Source organism: Mastigoproctus giganteus, chromosome 12 (genome assembly GCF_048544385.1).
Source record: "Mastigoproctus giganteus isolate SK-2022 chromosome 12, ASM4854438v1, whole genome shotgun sequence".
In the NCBI taxonomy this organism is placed as follows: domain Eukaryota; kingdom Metazoa; phylum Arthropoda; class Arachnida; order Uropygi; family Thelyphonidae; genus Mastigoproctus; species Mastigoproctus giganteus.
The window spans coordinates 147,560,823-147,581,953 of NC_143586.1; the positions used below are offsets into that span (position 1 = coordinate 147,560,823).

A 21,131-nucleotide genomic window follows, 5' to 3' on the forward strand; every position below is an offset into this window, starting at 1 on the left:
TGGTGCATCATATTATATAGAAGGCTCAGAATTTGGCGAAAACAACATGAATCCATGGACCCGTCATGTCTGACGACTACTGTGCAAGGTGGTGGGGTAGTGTTATTGTGTGGGGAATGTTTTCTTGGCATACGTTGGATCCATTGATACCCATAGATTCACGTGTGAATGCCATATCATACCTAAACATCGTTGCGGACCAAGTGCATCCGTTCATGTTGACAGTTTATCCTCAGTCAGATGTTTACTTCCAGCAGGATAATGTGCCAGTGCAGAAAGCCCGAATCACTATGGAATGGTTCCAGGAACATGACAATGACTTTTCTTTGCTGCAGTAGCCCGCTCAGTCCCTGGATCTCTATCCTATTGAACATCTTTGGGATAAGCTGGAAAGGGCTGTTCGCTGCAGGTCTACGCCTCCGTCGAATCTCAAGGAACTGCGTGAAACATTAATGCCTGCATGGTACTCCATTCCTGCACAACGTTTCAGCATCTTGTCCAATCCATGCCTAGAAGAATTCAGGCTGTATTGAAGGCTAAAGGAAGCTCAACACACTACTAGGTAGGTGTACCTAATAAAGTGGCAGCACAGTGTAGGTCTGACCGTTGATTATTGTCTTTGGTTTTCGATTTGTAAATTTAATTGTCTCCCTGCAATTAGTTTCGTCATTTAGTGTTCTTAGAATGGCCTGCATTATTTTATTTTAGAAGAAGTTAAATTCTCGTAGTTTTGCTGCAGTATTATAATTAATTTTGAGGGGGTTTTAGTTTTGCATTATTAAAATAATTTGTGTTGTGGCAGTCATTGCTTCTTCTCCGACCTGCTGAACAAAGGGCTTCATTTTTACGCCAGGTCACGTGGTACAGGTTTACCCTCCGCCATTGGCCTTTGCCTTCCAAAGGTGGACACAGCTGCTCACATTTGGATTAATCGCATTTTTAATTCGACATATTTTTTATTATTAATCTTCTCTGGTTATTAATCATTGCTTATGACGTTACAATATTTATTAATGATGGATTATTGATATGCAAATTTCATTCTTGATCACGTGGTCCATATAGCTATATATATTCTGCTGAACTTGATAGTGTAATCTTTGTATCCTGTTAATTGACTATGACGTCATCGTGTGTCATGTGCCACTGTGAAACATCCTACGACAATTGCTCCCCTGCCTGTCTTGCTCCCTGGTGCCAATAGTTTCAATTTTAATTTTCGGTATATTGTGATGTTCTTCATTAGACTCGTTTCAGGAGACTGCCTGAAAAATCAGTAGACTGTTCTCAACACACCGAAACTTTCATCCCGAACCACAGATAATGCGTATCCGATATGAGTTCCAGTGAGGGCTCTAGCTCCTCTGCTGGTGAGGACTCAGATCCAGCTAACCTTCTCCCCCCCCCCCCTTAAGGCAAACAGCCGATCTCGGAAAAAGAAGAAGAGTAAAAAAAGATCCATGGTCCGTCTTCTTTGATCCACTAGCAATCCTTCCCCAGTTGATGATAATGGCAGAGCACCCTCTGTTGATCCCGAACAATCAATTGCTGCTAAACTTGACTTCAGAATTTCGCATGGAGAAGAATGAAAAGTCACTTTCATTCTTCTGCAACCATTCCCGAATAATCTGTACCTTGTGATACTTATTATTATCCTATTGGAAATTACCAGCACCATATGAGCATGAAGAATGCACCTGGTTGACAGCGATATTCAAGTATACTGCGCATTCAATGTTAATCCGCTAGTACCAACCAACCTAATGCACAGAACGAAATCATTTCCAGAACTATTATATTTCACCTGACAGCCTGCAGTGTTGATATCGAGTGCGATTTGTCCATTAATTCATATTTCCCTCACCATACCCAGAATAAGACAATTCGAACTAAACCGGGATTCATCTCCAAGTTTTCACTCCTCAGATATCCGGTGCTGGTATTCCTACATATCAAGAACCTACTGGTATAACAAGTAGATATCAAGAACCTACTGGTATAACAAGTAGATATCAAGAACCTACTGGTATAACAACCGTTATACCAGTAGGTTCTTGTTCTCAATTGACAACAGTGGAAGCTGGTGGAGTCATTTGCTGCTATACCCCATGAGTAACAGTGCCCAAAGCAAGGGTGAAAATGGCTTTTCAGAACTTGGGGTACTCTTTGTTTATGTAGTCCCAGGAAGACAGATCCAACTCCCAGAATCATCATAGATATAGTCGATCATAACAGCTGTGGAACTAGGCAAAAAAAAAAAAAAAAACCTCAAACTAATATATTATGGCCACCCATAATTTCTTATATATGCTCGTATGTAGTAGTAGTAGTGGCATGTGATGCAAGAGAGCAAGTGTATGAGCTTATGCAGCATCAGCCAAAAAAAAAAAAAAAAAAATCACACCATTCCCTCCAAATGCCTGTCCAGTTCCTCCTTAAATTTATTCAACCTATCCACTTCCACAACGGCGGATGGAAGTTTGTTCCAGCAATTAACCACCCGCTGGCTAAAGGCAAATTTCCGCACATCTATTCTACATCTGTTCTTTCTTAATTTGAATTTATGCCCCCTTAGGTTCGTAATCTGAACAAGTGGAAGAATCCCATCAGAATTCAGCGTGCTCAATCCATTCAAGGCCTTATACACCTCAATCAGATCACCGCGCAGGTGCCTAGTCTCCAGCCACTGCAATTTGCAGAACTTAAGACTCTCTTGGTAAGAGGATCCCTTCATTCCCCTCACCAATCTTGTTGCCCTTCTCTGTACACGCTCAAGTAAATCTACATCCTTCCTAAAATGAGGCCTCCAGACCTGTACGCAGTACTCAAGGCATGGCCTGACCATTGCCTTATACAGAGGGACAATCACCTCCTTTTTCCTGCTAGCAAAATTCCTATATATCATTGACCTGCCCTGGCAGCCTGTCTGCATTGCTCAGAAAATTTCATATCTGACTGCACAATTACTCCCAGATCTTTTTCATTTTCTACCACCTTAAGTGTAGTACCACACAGTTGGTACGTTTCTCTGGGGTTACTTCTACCCATATGGAGTACTTTGCATTTGTCAGGGTTAAATTCAGTTGCCACTTCTTAGCCATTACTGCCATTAATAGCACACTGCCATTACTGTCATTAACAACACTGCCATTACTGTCATTAACAACACTGCCATTACTGTCATTAACAACACTGCCAACCTTTGAATCATCTGCAAACTTCGACATTAAGCCTGATATATCTTCATCAATATCATTGATAAATATACAAAACAACAGTGAACCCAACACCGAACCCTGTGGGACTCCACTAATAACATTAGTCCACGAAGAGCAGCGCTCATTGATTACCATTCTCTGTCTTCTCTCACTTAACCATCCTTTTATCCATTGTAGCAACTTACCCTTAATACCATTCTGCTCCAATTTGTACAATAGTCTTTCATGCGCAACAGTGTCAATAGCTTTCCTGAAATCGAAATATATGATATCAAAATTATTTTTTGCATCCAGTTCCTTTGTAACCACATCATAATATCCTATCAAATTTGTCAGGCAAGACTTTCACTTAACAAACCCATGCTGTGTCCGAATTATATGTATTACGTTTGTAAATTGTGTGCGTTCTCTGGTTGAATTGACTGTTTTGCTGGGCGAAAAAAACCCAGTTTCTGGAAAAAAAACCGTGCTATATACGCCTGAGACGGACTAATTCCGCCACGGAATGAAGAAAGCCCATAAAGTTCTTCGCATCATCAACGGGATTCGAACCCAGACCTTTTCCTCCCGGTGTGGCGATGACGATGACAATAACACTGTGCTACTTGCACAGACCTTGGAACTAAGCAGACAGCATGTTCGGTCATCTATCATTATTTTATATAGTTTTGGTTTTTAGGAGCATTAGCAACTAAGGCCATATTGCTCCGGGGATATGCGGTGGTCATTCGCCTCACCTTTCCGCACCCTCCGCATTTGGTGGTCACGGGCTCAAACCCCGCTCTAATCAAGGAGCGTGTGCTACACACTGCTGCTCCTGCAAACCTGGCTACGGAGGCGCGGTCATCTATCATTTCCACCTGGTCCGACGCATTGTATATTGTGCCCTCGTGGGCAACATAGTTGGTAGAATCACCGTCCTCCCCACACCCACCAGGTAGAAAAGACCCTGAGTTCGACTGCCGTCAATGACGGGAAAAAAAAATGGTGCTATGCTCGCTTGAGACTAACTCAGCCATGAAAAAGAACAAATAAAAATTCCTCATGTCATCGACGGAATTCGAACTCACGTCTTTTTCATTCTATGTCGATTCTGCTTATTCCAAATGTGGTACCCATGCGGTGCAGAGAAGAGCTGTTTTTTCCAATGTTTAAACTTCTCCTTTGTCTGGGGCTGAGATGTACCCAAATTTCATTAATGGTCACAAACTTTGCTAGAAAATGTGCCTGATCTACTTGAAAACGATATCAAGTTTCACTTGAGACTTAACAACTCCTGTGCGTTTTTGGTCTTCTGTCAATACTTTGGGCCTACCGTGCTCATAACCTTTTCATACAAAAACCTCTGTTATTATTTGATATACATAATTGAGATCAGACGACCAAAACGTTAACAACTTACCGCACTATCACTCGTTAACAGATCACACACACACACACACACACTAAACCAAACTAAAGTGAACTTAACTATTATATTATGGTCAACTAGAAAGTCAAGTGTATTGTTCAGAAAAATATACAGTATAATCCAGTGAAAGTATTTAATAACACAATAACTATACAGCAGCTTTCGAGGCTGACTAGTCTCTTTGTCAACTGATAGATTAAATTTAAATACAACTGTTATAGTTATGCGTGCACTGAGCTGAGAGTGAAGTCACGTTATTCAAGCTGGTTTCCTATTGTTGTACGGACTTGCACTGTTTTACTCCAGTGTTTGTCGAGGTGTAAAATGGTTGCCTCCAGGATGGGGTGCATTCTCATCCTGGAGGCAACCATTTTACACCTCGACAAACACTGGAGTAAAACAGTGCAAGTCCGTACAACAATAGGAAACCAGCTTGAATAACGTGACTTCACTCTCAGCTCACTGCACGCATAACTATAACAGTTGTATTTAAATTTAATCTATCAGTTGACAAAGAGACTAGTCAGCCTCGAAAGCTGCTGTATATTTAGTGTGTTATTAAATACATTCATTGGATTATATTGTATATTTTTCTAAACCATGGACCCCAGTATACCAGGCCCTTTCGTGATAATCAAGTGTATTGTGTCTGTAAATTGCGTGTGCTCTCTGGTTGATTTGCTTGCTTTGCTGGACGAAAAACCCCAGTTTTTCCGTGGAATAAACTTTGCTATCTATGCTTAAGACCAACTAAAACAGCCACGAAGTGAAAAAAGCATATAAAAGTTCCTCCGTCATCGACGGGAGAGATGACGCACACTTTAACAACTTCTCTAGGGATGAACATTGCAGATCTTCTATAGCGTGTATCATCTTCTAGGCTCTCTCTCTTCCTCGTTTATGTTCTGCTGCCCACTTCTTAACTAATGGAATTAGAAGGGACATCCTTTACAGTATTGTCAAACTCTGGTCTTTTCCACGATGAACTGCTTTTTGCGTTAGTTCTTTTCCTCCAATTATTGGATAACTGTGCGGTGACTGATTTTGTCTTTCTTTCCTCATTCACGCAACTTTGTTGATTTCAGGACTTGCAATTAGAAAAATATAAAAAAAAGAAAGAAGTGAAACTGCATGAAACTTAATGGGTTGCTTCTACGCGGGGGTGATCATTTAATTCACGTACTGCTGCAAGGTCTTATTAGCATTAGTAGAGGCATATGATGCAAGAAAGTAAGCTTATGCAGCATCACCCAAAAAAAAAAAAAAAACACTCCCGTTTCACCCCTCCTTTCGTTCGAAATACCTGTCCAGCTGAGCCTTAAATTTATTTAGGGTATCAACTTCCACTTGATGACAATTATCTTAATTGTCATCATCTGAATCTTCTGTGGATTTCTCCTTCTCGAAGTAGCCTCCCTTGATCTTTACTCACTTTAGTACCAACTCATTAAATACTTCTTGCAAGCCATTTTTCGAAAGACTGTGATGTGCTTCCGTTGTGGCTCGCCGAGCATCGTAGTTTCTGACGTGAAACGCTTGTCTTTCAGAGCTTTCTTCAGAAGTGTAAACAGGAAGAGATTATCAGGGGATAAGTCCTGTAAATACAGGGGATGTGGCAGAACCTCGGCACCTATAGCAGTGGTTACTGCCTGCACAATACGAGCACCTGTATGGACCGTGGCATTGTCTTGATGGAGAAGCCACTTCGCACCGGAAAGTTCAGTCACAAAGGAATATGGCCGTCATTATTATTATTATTATTAGCTATATGGTGCAAGGAAGCCTGTGACGTATGCTGCACCAGCCAAAAAAAAAAAAAATTCCCGAGTTACCCAGAGAGAGAGAGAGAGAGAGTCATAAGAAGGAAATCACCAAGAGGGAGAAGAATATGATATCCAGCTCAGGACCCTGGGTGTGCCAAGCCCATACTCACCAGATGTGAGACCCTGGGGTTAATGAGTGACATACCAAGACACACGCTTCATTAGCACACGCTTCATTGATCTCTTTAACTGTTTCCGATGCATTTAAGCCCTATCTGACAAAATAACGAATCAAATAACTCTGTTAAATCTATGTCCTACGCAATAATTGCTTCAAAGCGATTGTCAGTGACACGTGGCTAAAAAAAACTCTCTTCACGCAATACTAGCTCGACAAGTAGTAGCATTCGCACATGGAGTCTGCTCAGTGGCGACAGGGAGAGCGCCATTAGCAGCAGTTATGGAAATATCGCACGGTAAACATAAAACCTTGCAACAGTCCGCCATTTAAATGATCACCCTTCGTACATTAAGTACAAAAATTTTTAACATTGTACCACTCTGTTTTTATTCTCAGGACACGAACTTTTCAAACTTCCCATCGTACTTTTGGACACATTTTGATAACATCTCTTATTGCGAAAGCCTTTACAACGGTGGTGTAGCATATTTAGTAGAATCACGGTCCTTCCCAAACCGGATGGAAAAGACTTGAGTTCGAATCCCGTCAATGACGTGAAGAATTTTTATAGGCCACGTTTTTCATAACGTAGCTGAATTAGCATTATTATTATTTATTATTATTAGCCAAATGGTGCAAGGAAGCCTGAGGCTTTTGCTGCACCAGCCAAAGGGAAAAAAAAATTCTGAGTTACCCTGAGTGAGACAGAGAGAGACAGAGCCAGAAGCAGAAGGGAATCACCAAGGAAGAGAAGAATGATGATATCCAGCTCAGGACCCTGGGTGTGCCAAGCCCATACTCACCAGATGTGATCCCCTGCAGTTGATACATTTTTTTCGGGATTACTGCTACCCATATGCTACCATCACCTGAGACTGAATTAGTATTAGTATTAGTAACGGCCGCATGGTGCCAGAAAGCCTATGGCTTATGCTGCACCAGCCAAAAAAAAAAAAAAAAAAAAAATCCGAACAAAACAATGATAAAAACAAAAAATAAATAAATAATAATAATTAATAAATAAAAAAATAAAATAAAAAATAAATAAAAAGGAAATTAAACCTATCATCCTATGCACTTCCCTTACCCGAAAGTACTATCCAGATGACCTTTGAATTTCCCCAAACTGTCGGCCTCTACCACCCATGAAGGCAACCCATTCCAATAATTTACAACTCGCTGGCTAAAACAAAACTTCCTGCAGTCCAATCCAAACACCCCCCCCCCCGCAACCCGAATTTATGTCCCCCAGTTCCAGCATCACCTATAATCTTGAAAATTTTGTCCTCATTTATTTTACTGATGCCTCTCAGAGCCTTAAACACCCCAATCAAATCTCCCCCAAGGAGGTCCAGCCTCCAAACTCCGCAACCCACACATTCGAAATCCCACCCCACAAGGACGCCCCTCCGCCAATCTCACCAGGCGAGCCACCCCTCCCTGCACCCCCCAAGAAGCCCGATGTCCCTCTCCAGGTGAGGCCTCCACACCTGAACACAGCACTCCAAGTGTGGTCCAACATAAGCCCTAAACAATGGGACCATCACGTCCCCATCTCCACCCGCAAAAGTTCGACAGATCATCGATAGGACACCATGGGCCCGCCCTGCAACCTGCCCACAATGCCTAGAGAACCCCACGTCTGACCGCATCGCAACACCCAAGTCCCTCCCCTACAGTACCGGGTTCAGTTGAACTCCACCAAGTGAACAAGTTCCTCTGGATTACTGTTTCCCAGGTGCAACACCTTACACCTCGCCGGATTAAAGCACGGCTGCCATTTTCTGACCATTCCCGAAGTCCATCCAGGTCCCTCTGAAGAAGCTCAGCCTGACAGCGATCACCAACCACTCCACCAACCCCAACATCATCCGCAAATTCAGCCATCACGCCCCCCATCCCCCTACCAATGCCGTTCATGAAAATCAAAAACAACAGTGGTCCTAATACTGATCCTTGGGGAACCCCACTTCTTACATCAACCCAATCTGAGGAATAGCCATTTATCACAACCCTCTGCCTCCTGCCCTGAAGCCATCCTTCTATCCATCTAAGGATTTTCCCAGTGATTCCAACCTGTTCCAGCTTATAAAGCAACCGCTCATGTGGGACTGAGTCAAAAGCTTTGCTGAAATCTAAATAAACAATGTCGACATTATTCCCTAAATCCAGCTCGTGAGTGACCCTTTCGAAATAGCGAACCAGATTTGTTAAACATGATTTTCCCTTTACAAAACCATGCTGAGTATCCTTCAGAATTTCAATTCGATCCAAATGATCCTGAATTCCACCCTTGATCATTGCCTCCATGATTTTCCCTACTACTGAAGTCAGACTGACAGGTCGATAATTTCTAACTTCACTTTTAGAGCCACCCTTATGTATGGGAGATACATTTGCACTTTTCCAATCCAAGGGAATCTCCCCAGAGTCTAGTGATGCTCGCATAATTAGCCTCAATGGTTCAATGCACTCGCTTGCCGCCTCTCTTAAGATTATAGGGTATATTCCATCAACTCCAGGAGCCTTACTGGTCTGTAGGTTCGAAAGTTTTTTCATTAAATAATCTTGCGAAATTTCAATATCATTAATTACATATTTTTTAACTTCGCTCCCACAATTTCCCATTGCCACAAAAGGTTTTTCATTTGTAAATATCGATGCAAAATAACTGTTGAGTTCATCTGCAACAGCAGCTTGTGTATTTATTACTATCCTCTTTCCCTTACGTAAAGGTCCGATCTGGTTTGTCCTGTATGTGAAGAATTCATTATCCCCCCTCTTTGCTCTGTTTGCTAGTGATTTCTCATAAACTGCCTTTGCCTGTCGAACCTTTTCTGTGGCTCTATTACACATCACCTTGTAGCTGTTATAGGCTTCAGTACTTTTTATTGCTCTGTAACCTTTCCATGCCACCTTTTTTCTGCTCAAGTAATGCGGCAACTTCACTATTCATCCAACTTGGAACCCTTCTCGTGGAGTATTTTTTTTAATGGTATATACGCATTCAAGGCATCTGTGATTAATGTTTTAAAAGCGTACCACAGTTCAATTGTATTCATTCTCTGCGCGATTTCTACCCAGTTAATAGAGGCCATGTAGTACATTAAGGCATCGTAATTTCCTTTTCTGAAATTAAAACCCATTCCTTTGCCTTTTACTTCTGCTACCTTTCTCGTCATCATCCAAGGTAGAACTCCGTGATCACTTCCTGCTACTGGTTCCTCTACTGTCAGCCCTGTTATGTCATCTGATTCATGTGTGATGATGAGGTCTAGGATATTCTTTTCTCTAGTACTTTCCCTGACATGTTGATACAAATAACAGTCATCTATTTGATTTAAAAATTTTGTTCCCCCTGTCGAGTTTCCTTCCCATTTACTCCAATCAATTAGAGGCAAATTGAAATCACCCATAATAAGACATTGACGCTTACTTGCCCATTCCATTTGCATGTAGAGGCTTTTGTCATAATCTTCACAATCACCTGGTCTGTAGATTACTCCTACTCGCATTATACCTTTGTTCCCAACTATCTCACACCATACAGACTCTACACTAGCATGTGAAATGTCTGAATCTGGGAAAGCTATCGTCGCACTCAGGCTGCTTCTGATAAGAAGCATTACCCCACCACTCCTTCTATCTAACCTATCCTTCCTAAATATCCATTATACAAGCCGTACAAGCCGCAAAAAATCCATTATACAAGCCGTACTGAGACTCATCATCCCCAATTTCCGGGTGGCACCACGTCTCTGTAAGCCCTATTATGTCCGCGTTACTTGTTTTAACCAGCAGTTCGAATTCGCTCATTTTATTGACGACACTTCTAACGTTACTGTATAAACAATTAAGATTTACTGTTCTTGTATATTTAACAACCCTAACACAACCCTTGAAGTTTTTTAGGCTCTCTTCCCTGATATTAGCTACCCGCTCACGTGAAACGTCTTTGCCCCCAGAACATCTAGATAATACGTCCAGTTGGGGTAACAGATAAGAACTCTTAAGGTATGTGCAAGAGTTACATTGACCAATATTATCAGATAAACGCGTGTCAGTATTACCCACATCCCCCCTAACTAGCAGTTTCCCTGAACCTTTAAGGTATCCTCAATAATACTGGCAAAAACATTTGCGCCACCTTTGTTTAAGTGTATCCCGTCTCTACAAAACAAAATTCCTTCTACCTACAAGTGTGGGTAGAAGGAATTTGAATGTAAGAAGCGGAGTTCCCCAAGGATCGCTATTGTTTTTGATTTCCACAAACGACATTGATGAAGGGACAGAGGGCGCGATGCCCAAACCTGTGTATGATGCAAAGGTTGGCAGAGCAGCCAATGATCACTGCCAAGCAGAGCCTCCTCAGAATGACCTAGATAGACCTCAGGGAAGGCCAGAAAAATGGCTTGTATTCTTTAATCCAGCAAAGTATAAGGCACCACACCTGGGGAACAGCAACCCCAAAAAACGTATACACTTGGTGGAGTTGAACCAAAGCCGATAGTGGAGGAAAGGGACCTGGGTGCCACTACACGGCCAGACGTGAAGCTCCCTGAGCACCACAGACAGGCCGCAAGGAAGGCCCACTGCGTCCCATCAATGATCCACCAAACAATTGCTAGCAGAGACAAGGACGGCACAACCCCACTGTATAAGGCTACTTTTAGATCACACTTGGAACAATGCGCCCATGCATGGATACAACACCCAAAGAAAGACACCGCGCCCCCTGAAAGGGCCCAAAGACGGGCAACTCGCCCGGTGATACCGGCAAAAGGGCATACACATGGGGAAAGAATTCAAACATGTGGGCCGCAGAGCCCGGAAACCAGGCACCCCAGGGGAAACATGGTTCAGGCTTTTAAAGCTCTGAGAGGCATAAGCAAAATGAATGAGGATGATTTCACAGTTACAAATGACTCCAGAACCAGGGGCCACAACCCCAAGCCACTGGGGGAGTCGTTTAGACCGGACTGCAGGAAGCTTCATTTTAGCCAGCTACAAATTACTGGAATAAGTTACCTACATGGGTGGTAGGTCGTTTGTCCATTTCCTTTTCTCTTATTTATTTTTTTTTTGCCTTATTATTTTATTCTTATCATTTTATTTTTTATTTTTTTTTTGTTATTTTATTATTATTGTTATTTCTTTATTTTTTATTTTTTTTGGCTGGTGCAGCATAAGCCATAGGCTCCCTTGCACCATGTGGACATTGCTAATACAGTGGATTCCAGTTATTTGGGACAAATCTTAAAAAACAGAGTCCAATTGAGAAAATAGCCAGGGTTTACTTCGCTTAATTGGGACAAAATGTTGTTTAATCGGGGCAGGAGACCAGCACTGGAGATTACCCTACGATTGTCTCCGACCGAACTACATGGTACGGTCGGATTTCTGGAGGTCACAACCATAAATCAATAAAAACAATTAGCAGTCACCTGTTTATTGGGCTTTTCTTTTAGTGCAACCTATCATAAACGGATAGTAAACTCGATCTTATTCAATTTGCGATAATACCGACAGCTGGAATTCTGTGGGTTATTATGACAAAATGTGTTTACACTTCCATGGAATCTTCAATTATATAAAAAAATTAATTTTCAGATCTTCTCTTCATTCCTATTTTTAAAGCTTTGTAACTCGTTACTCCGTTCTCACTTGCGCGTATTGCGTTACTTGAAATTTGTGTGTGCTGTGTTCTTTGTTACTGATTGTTTTAAATTTTAACCTCCGCCCACAAATGTCAGTGAACGGAAATGTCAACTAGTTTAGTATGTACATATTACATACATACGTATTAATTATTCCGATTATCACGTATATTCTTCCAAATTTCACGTAACATTTAATTTTTTAATTGGTAAGGTAATAAAGGGTAAATTTGTGCTTAATATATCTTTACTTCTATAGGCTGTGGATAACATTCCTCTTATTTTCGCTAATTAGAATCGCTGTTTAATAGAATTAAAATTCAATTCACAAACATGATGACAATGACCAGCGCTTACTATACATCGTAAAGTGAATTGTAAAGGGGGGGGGGGGTACATTGTATTTTTAACTACAGTATTTACGTGAAACTAAATAGGAGCAGCCGCTTAATCGAGCCAAAATGCACTAGTCCCGATGTGTCCCAAATAACCGGAATCGACTGTACTAATTCTATTTAAGCTAATATGTAGTCTTTTTAAAAAATCATTTAGCACATAATTTTGTGTTTTTAACCCATTCGTATTTTTCATATTTATTCATATATCGTATTTTTAGCATCCACTATAGCATCTAGTAGACCACATGTTATAGTGCTAGTAATTAATCGATTTCAGGCGAGGGTAGCCTGATCTTTTCTCCCGGAAACTCGTGTTTTTAGTCCAGCAAACAGAAAATCGACCACAGAACATACCCAGTTTATAGACAATATATACGGCTCAATATGGCCTTAGTCGCTGATGCGCCTAAAACCCAGTAACAAACAAACAGAAATAGCTTTCACGATGAGTTGCCTGACTATTATGCTTCTTTATTATGATATTATTATTATTTTTATATTCAGCATTTTACTGCCTATCGAGACCTCTCGTGGTATCTAGCGTTTACACAGTACTGAATTTTCTGCAATGTTTTCATGTAGAAGTTTTAAGGTCTGTATTTTTATTTTACTTAATTAAATAAAATTGCATTCGTAATTGCTAGAAAACTGTATAATACTGTCAAATGGATTTGTTCCAGTAAAGAAACATTTCACCTGCAATGTCGCACAAAAATGTATTTGAATAATGTTGTGAGATTTGAGCGGCAGATGTGAACTGCCATTAAAAAAAGAAAAAACTGGAGTAGCATCTAGTGAATAGAGCGATTCACAAATTCAGAACTTAAAATAAATTCACTGCAGTGGTAGAAATTAAGAGGTACTGATATTGGCAAGATGATGCAAAGAAGCAAGCTTTACAGCATCAGCCAAAGTAGACGAAGAAGGAGGAAAAAAAAAAAAAAAAAAACTACGCCACATTTTTGCTCAATCCTTTTATTCTAGCTTCCTACCGCAACAGGGTTAAGTTGTCTGGATAGCGACCAAAATAAACTTTCGCTGTTGATGAAGCTGGGCTATCCTGGAAATGAATGCTACCGTCATCAAGAACATACATATCAAAGATAGGGTTTTTTTTTTTTTTTTTACGCCAAACCTGGTTTGAAATAATAGAAAGGTAGACTCATTCTACTTGTTTGTGGCAGTAAATGGTGACAGAAAATTCAAGCCTTTGCTACCCAAAAGGAGTGAAAATCCTGGAGCATTGAGGAACAATCCAAAAGCTTAGTTACCACTAACATGGAAATCACAGTATAAAGCATGGATAATGAAACAAATCTTTTGTGACTGGTTTATTGAATTTTTAGTACCAAAGTAAGGAAACATTGTGAATGTGAAAGCTGATTCCAGGATTTGTCATATTAGATAGTGCTGCTACTCACGTTCTGAACACTACCATCTTGTAACCTAATGTTATGAAAGCGATCTGACCACCATATATGACATCTGTAATGCAACCTACGGATCACAGAATTATAAATGTTTTGAAGACATTATTTATGCTTCAATTTTGGGGAATTATTTTTGGCTATACTCCATTTTATGGGTGCATCGCAGGCATAGCCGAAGAACGGAGTGATTGTCTGGTCAAGTTCTGTGATTGAGGCGAGTTTTCTTTGTATTCAATTAGTCATTTTTGTTTAGTGAAAAAAGGTTATGTTTTTACACGACTTCAGTAGGGATTCAAGCAAAAAACTGGTCGTTGGCCACATTCTGCATTCTTCTTCTCTTTCTTGCCGAAGTATGGAGGTGTACCAATAATCTCAAGTATAACCTACTTAAATATTAAAAAGTAGTATGTACTTATTAAACTTGTTTACCATTATTTTAGTATCATTTATTGTTTTCAGATTTCAGTTAGACTTTATTTTCATTACATTTTGCATAGGATTTTGGTCCCATTTATCCTTGGATAATGAGGACCACTTCTAATATGAACTTACTGTGCGATTCCATGTCTCTTAACAAGTTAGAATAATCTCATGCATTTTTCTTCCCTAACATTAAATGTATCATTTCATCTGACATCCATTTTGGTCTAGACCTGGAACGTTATTAATTGGTATAAAAAGCGTCATATGCTCTACGTCATAGTTATTTTAACATAAGTTGGTTCCACTGAGAAGAATTGATCATAAATATCGGTAATGGCAGTAGAAGTCGATAACGATGTATTGATTAGTTTTTTCTCATTATTAAAAGCAGATTATTGGAGTTCGTGAATATAATGCCATTGCGGCTGAAATTTACTTACAAATACACCTCCAGACTGCCTTAGTCTTAGGGTGTTTAACCCCTTTCCTACTGTTTTAACCCGATAGGAAAAGACTTCTACTGCAACTACCAATAACACGCACCGTCTGTAGATGTGGTTTTCGTATGTGGTTAAAACAGTGGGAAGGGGGGATAAATGCCCTAAGACTGAGGCAGTCTGGAGAGTATACCCATAAGTAAATTTCAGCCCACTCATGAACTCTGATAATCTGCTTTTAATAATAAGAAAAAAACTAATCAATACATCGTTATCGACTTCTGCTGCCTCTACCAATAACATGCACCATATGTTTACCGTGAATGCAGAGAGAAGCTGTGGTACCGGGAAACACTTTTGACCGGTAAAAGTTTCCTGAAGTTTCTCATGGTTCTCGTGTTGGCTTTCTTTACCTTAGCCTTAGTTATCTGTGAATAAATCTCACACCGATACACCACAATCACTGGTACTTAGTAGTTTCTTTATTTGAAGAATGTTGATATACAATGAATAATCAGATCAGGACTTGCTTTCCCTTGTATCCTCTCTAACTTTTTGGTATAAAAAGCAATCATCAGCAATTCATTTATTATATTGGAATGTTGCCAGCAGAGACAAGTGGGTGGACTGCATTTTGCGTGCTGCATACATGTCTGGCAGCCTCATTTTAGGAAGGATGTGTTAGAACAAGTGCAGAAAAGAACAGTTGGGAATGCAAAAGTTTACTTTTACAAGAATAACTTCAGTTTTGTAATTTCAGTGCATGAAAACTAGGCACCTACATTGAGACATTATTTTATTTTTTAACTTTAAGGAAGTTGAGTAAACTAAATGGCTTTCTTACTTCTTCTCAGATGACACACATAAAGGGACATATATTTAAATTGAAAATGAATAGTTGTATGATAAAGGTGTGAAATTTTAATGTTAGCCAGAGTAATTGATTGAGGAAATCTCTAATCTGATTTTGTGGAAGTGGATAGTTTTGAATAAATTTAAGGAGGAGCTAGACAGATTATTAGAGGGGATGGACAAGTGATGTGGGAAGATGTGTTTTTATTAATTTTTTTTTTTTTGATTTTCCATACACTTGCATCATTTTCCACCACTAATATATTAAGTCCAGAAATGTTCTTTTACTGAGTGAGGTGTCATTTTGCCTGTACTTGTCACAGGCATTTTGCCTACAACATACTTCTACTCATTATTTTTCCAGTGCTTATGTCACACCTGACTTACTCAAAATAGTAGATGTACATACATTTAAAATAGTACAACCTGTGCCTACTGGTTGCACTGTTTTAGAATCCATGCACTTCTTAACCAGCAGCATATTTTCTCTTGGCATACCAGTTCTATTCTGTATGCACTGTACTCACCATGTTCAAATTCTGCATCCCCATTATCAGAGTGACACCATACTACTGTAATGATTACTACTGTAATGATTACTTAATACTCTGATACTACTGTAATGATTACTTAATTCAGTTCTCAAACTTTGTGATACCGTGATATGAAATGATAAATAAATATATACTACCCCTCTCTTCCATAAATAAAACTAACTCTTTTGGTTAAAACTAACTTTATTTTGGTTAGATTTGTGAAGAAATAAATATAGTACTTTTAATATACCATTTTTGGTGCTGTATAAGTCTTTCTTCCTTGCATCATATTGGCAATACTAATAATTAAATTTTAATCTATATATCATATATTGAACTATATAAAATAAAGCTGTTTCATTAGAAATACCAAAATAATAATATTTAAAACTGTAATTTTTAATGGAAGGAAGAGCTAGTTTGCTAACTTTGTTCGATTGCCATGCCTGATGCAAAATTTAAATTAAATTGTGACCTTCCATCCACGCAAGTCACAGCTGACACTCTGAGAACCAGTCTTAATCAATAATTCAAATTCATCACATTTATTTATTGCACTCTTAACATTAGTGTATAAGCAAGTAGATGTATGGCCATTTGTTTCTAGTAACTGTAGCCTCATATAATTGCTAATCCCATATGGATCCCACCTCTCCCACCACCTTCCCAGACCACTACATGTCTAACTAGAATCAATTTCACCTCTGCTTATGTTGTTCACTGAACCTAACATTCACCTAACATTCACTTAACAGCATCAAAAAATTCATGCACTCTTGCAACCCTTCTGTTCCGGTGTATCACATATCTATAAAAACAGCCTCTTATGTTAACAAGCACAGACAATGCCGAAGAAAGTTGTATCCTGTGAGTTTTGTGCAGTCTGTCCAGGATCAAATTGATTGATATGGTTCTCATCATCATGTATGATTTATTATTTTTCTCTATAAAGATTTCTGATTTTTTTTTTTTTTTTTTTTTTTTGTCATTTTAAACTTATTTGGATGCTGTTTCTCGTAGAAAGCTTTTGAAGTAATTTTTTCAAAATGGCTCTGAACTTCATATTCTTGGACCTAAGCCAAACCCAGAAACTTTAGTTTTATAATTTCTTTTTCATGATTTTCTAATTAGGCACTGAAATCATGACAAACTAGAGAGATAGAGTAAACAAGTAAATTTTTCACCAGCGTTAGTGGCAGTATAGGAGAATTTCTATCAAAAACTAAACATATGCAAAGAAAACTTTCTACAGAATACACAATAAATCATAAGTGGTTTTGACATTCATGTGTAGAAGAAAATGGTGAGTAAGCATTCTGAGTGAGACAAGAACAGAAATTTTGGTAAACAAATGCTTTCATAACAAATAAATTTGGGGGAGTACTTTTTCTCCCATGCTACCACATCCATATTAAAATGTGCAATAACTTTATGAAGGCAGTTATCCACAACGTTTCAGTTTGTATTTTTTTTATTATTAAGTAATTCAGTAATATTTCATGTAAATGAAACTTAAGATTAAAAGTAATTTTAATTATTCAAATTAAGTGTTAATATTTAGTACCCATTGCAAGGTGATTACTCTCCTTTTTCTTGGTCATGTTAGTTTAGTGACTAAGACAACACAATCACCAAAAGTATTAGGTGGGTGCCCTGACAACAGATAAAGAAGTTTCCTGGAGTTGGCCGAGACACCTGACATTTAATGAATAAGCTTTGGAACTATATTGTTGTTGGTGTAAGGATGATGCAACTTTGAAAGCTTACAGAGACCTATATGCACCGTATTTTAACTATACTTAAGTTAAATATAAAAATACTGCAAAAAATTATTTTTTTGCAGTATTTTTTATACATGTATCCCTAAAGTTACTACAGTTTAGGAAATATGCAATGTATTTAGAATTAACATAAAACTTTAATTGATTCCTCTAGGACTTCAGAACTATGCATATTTAATTGCCTGAAAGCATTTGGCACTTTAAAAATATAGAATGTCAGGAAAAAATCCTTTATTATTAATCCATAACTTTTGATCTGATATGAAATATGGACAGGTACATGTGTTGTGTCTTATGTAGAGCTTTCCTAAATGTTAGTTCAACTTTTCAGTGGTATGCTGTGATGATTATGCAACTCTGTAAAATGGTCAGAAATGAGTATGTATGTTTGCGTTGTGTCTGTATTGTGTCGTTTTGTTTAATTTCTAGCCATTTAGCTACTGGGGAGCACTGATCACCTGGAGTTCTGCTCCCCAGTATCCATCCATGCCATTAGGAGGTGGGTTACAACAGTATGCAATAGAAGTCCAGTTATTACATGTGGACAGATGGATTAACTTATTCTCACAGTTTTTCTGATGTTGTAGATCTTTGCAATGACAATGCAGTTAGTCCAGCATCTTTATGTGCATTCAAGGGAAAGGAGTGAGGACCAGGGTATGTCTGCCAGGGGCGAAAGTTGATGATGTTGTAGGGTAGATATCATCTTTTAAAGGTACAAAAGGTGACATTATTGTACGTGTTGGCACTAATGACCTTAAGAGTAAGAGATCTGAAGATTTGCTTAACAAGTACAGGTCAATGCTGAAAAAAGTACGAGTTAGGGTTAAATTTGAAAGTGTCTGCAATTCTGTCCAGACATGATAGGAGGGAGTATGTGATGAGAGCCTTGTCAATCAATTCGGCTCTGGAGAGATTGTGCAAGGCTCACAGGGTACAATTTTTTTCAGCGTGGTCTGTGCTTGCTAACAGGAGAGACTGCTTCTATAGGAATGGGATACACTTAAATAGAAAGGATGCACGAATATTTACTGATGCTATCGATGCAGTGTTAGGTGGGTCGGAAAACTGCTAGCTTGGGGGGGGATTCACAGACTAAAAGATTAACAGTAGCCACAGGCAGAGGAGAAAGTGATTCTTGCACTGCTTCTATTCTAATGAGCAGCAGCATAGAGAGCATGTTGCTGGGGATTTCAAGAGCTGCTGGGAACGAGTAAATACATGGGCTGTGTTAGAGCATGCAAGTATATATGCATGTACACCAGTGCTAGAAGTATAGTAAAATTTGAATTTGAAGTGCTGATCAAGACATCGAAGGCAGATACTGTTAGGATATCAGAAACATGGTTTCACACAGATATAAGCAGTGCAGAATTGTAATTTGGGGAGTACAGTGTGTACGGAAAGGATAGACAGGGTAGGAAGGGAGGAGGGGGGTTATGCTATTAGTTAAGAAACATAAAATCTAAGGAAGTGCATCCAATTGACATGGGTGGACAGTGCAATGTTGAGTCTGTTTGGTGTGACAGAAACACTGGGAAAAAGAAAATGAAAGTTGGAGTGTGTTATAGGCCTAATGTCTCTAATAAGTACAACGAACAGTTGTGCAGAAAAATAGTGGGCCTGTAAATCAGAATGTCTTGTAATGGGGGGTATTTTAACTTTCCAGATATTGACTGGAACTTGTTGGTTGGTCACTCGCACACTAGCAAAACTTTTGTGGATTTATTGGAGGATTGTTTTCTACAGCAACATGTTTGAGAGGAAATCAGAAGGAGTAATACTCTTGATCTGATTATCAGCAGTGATTATTCATGCATTAAGAATTTGCAGATAAAGGAACCGGTAGGTGACAGTGATTACAGTGTACTGATATAGGATTTACTTAAAAGTGTAACTACTATCAAGGGTAAAGGAAAGGGTTTTTGTTTTCGTAAAGGTGACTACAGTGGTTTCAGACAGTTTTTAAATTTTATACAGTGGGATCAACTAATGATGTTACCAACGGTAAATTCTAAATGGGAAGCCTTCAGGGACTTAATCTTGGAGTCTACTAGGCTTTTCATACCATGTGCACCAGTGACAACTAAGAAATACTGTTCAGGGCTCAGGCCTAAATGGATGTCAGATGAATTAATGAGGCTCGTGGCAGAGAAGAAAAATTCATGGTATGCATATAAATTATCAGGTGACACAGAAGCCTAATTCAGATATAAGCTAGTCTGTAATCAAGTCACAAAGGAGATTAGGCAGATTACGAGAAATCTTTGACAAAGGATGCAAATAAAAACAGCAAAGAGTTCTTTACTTATGTAAACTGTAGAAGGAAGGGGATGAATCACATAGATGGTTCGACTATTGATTATCCTGCTCAAGTAGCTGATAAACTGAATGGGTATTTGACACGTGAGGAGTTATTCAAGAAGGGGAATGCCAGAAGTTTTTCAAACTCTTAACAGGGAGCTAAGTGATTTTGTAATAACTGAGAGCAAGGTGGAGGAGAAATTTTTGAAGTTAAACATAAAAAAGGCACCTGGGGTGGATGGAATCTATCCAGTTATATTAAAAGAAGCAAGCAAACCTTTAGCCATAATTATGGGAGCATCCTAAGAGACAGGGGAGTCCCCATGGACTGGAGATATGCAAATACAGCCCAAATTCACAAAGGGGTGCAAAATGTGACGCAAATAATTAGAGACCTGTTAGTTTAACTTCTGTTCCAAGAAAAATAATGGAGTCTCTGGTTAAAGAGGTGATGCACTATCACCTGGACAAGAGTGCAGTAATAGTTCAGACACAGCATGGGTTTGTTAAGGGGAAGTCTTGTCCGAACAATTTGATTAGATACTACGATGTGGTCACAAAGGAACCGGATGCGAAAAATAATTTTGATATCATATACTTTGATTTCAGGAAAGCTTTTGATACTGTTGCACATGGAAGACTGCTGTACAAATTGGAGCGGTATGACATTAAGGGCAAGTTGCTGCAATGGTTGAGTGGGAGATGGCAGAGGGTGGAAATCAGTGGGTGCTGTTCTTCGT

The 21,131-nt window shown here is 39.2% G+C and overlaps 1 protein-coding gene across 1 annotated transcript in view; it reads left to right on the top strand.

The window, feature by feature from the left end:
- Nucleotides 1-13,114: 13,114 nt before the first annotated feature.
- LOC150077499 (succinate dehydrogenase assembly factor 2-B, mitochondrial-like) overlaps nucleotides 13,115-21,131 on the top strand; it is a 52,034-nt gene continuing 44,017 nt past the window's right edge. The window contains exon 1 of the mRNA XM_090386285.1: nucleotides 13,115-13,220. Within this exon, the coding sequence (XP_090242411.1) occupies nucleotides 13,197-13,220 (24 nt within the window). The 5' untranslated portion in view covers nucleotides 13,115-13,196. The remainder of the gene's footprint in view (nucleotides 13,221-21,131) is intronic.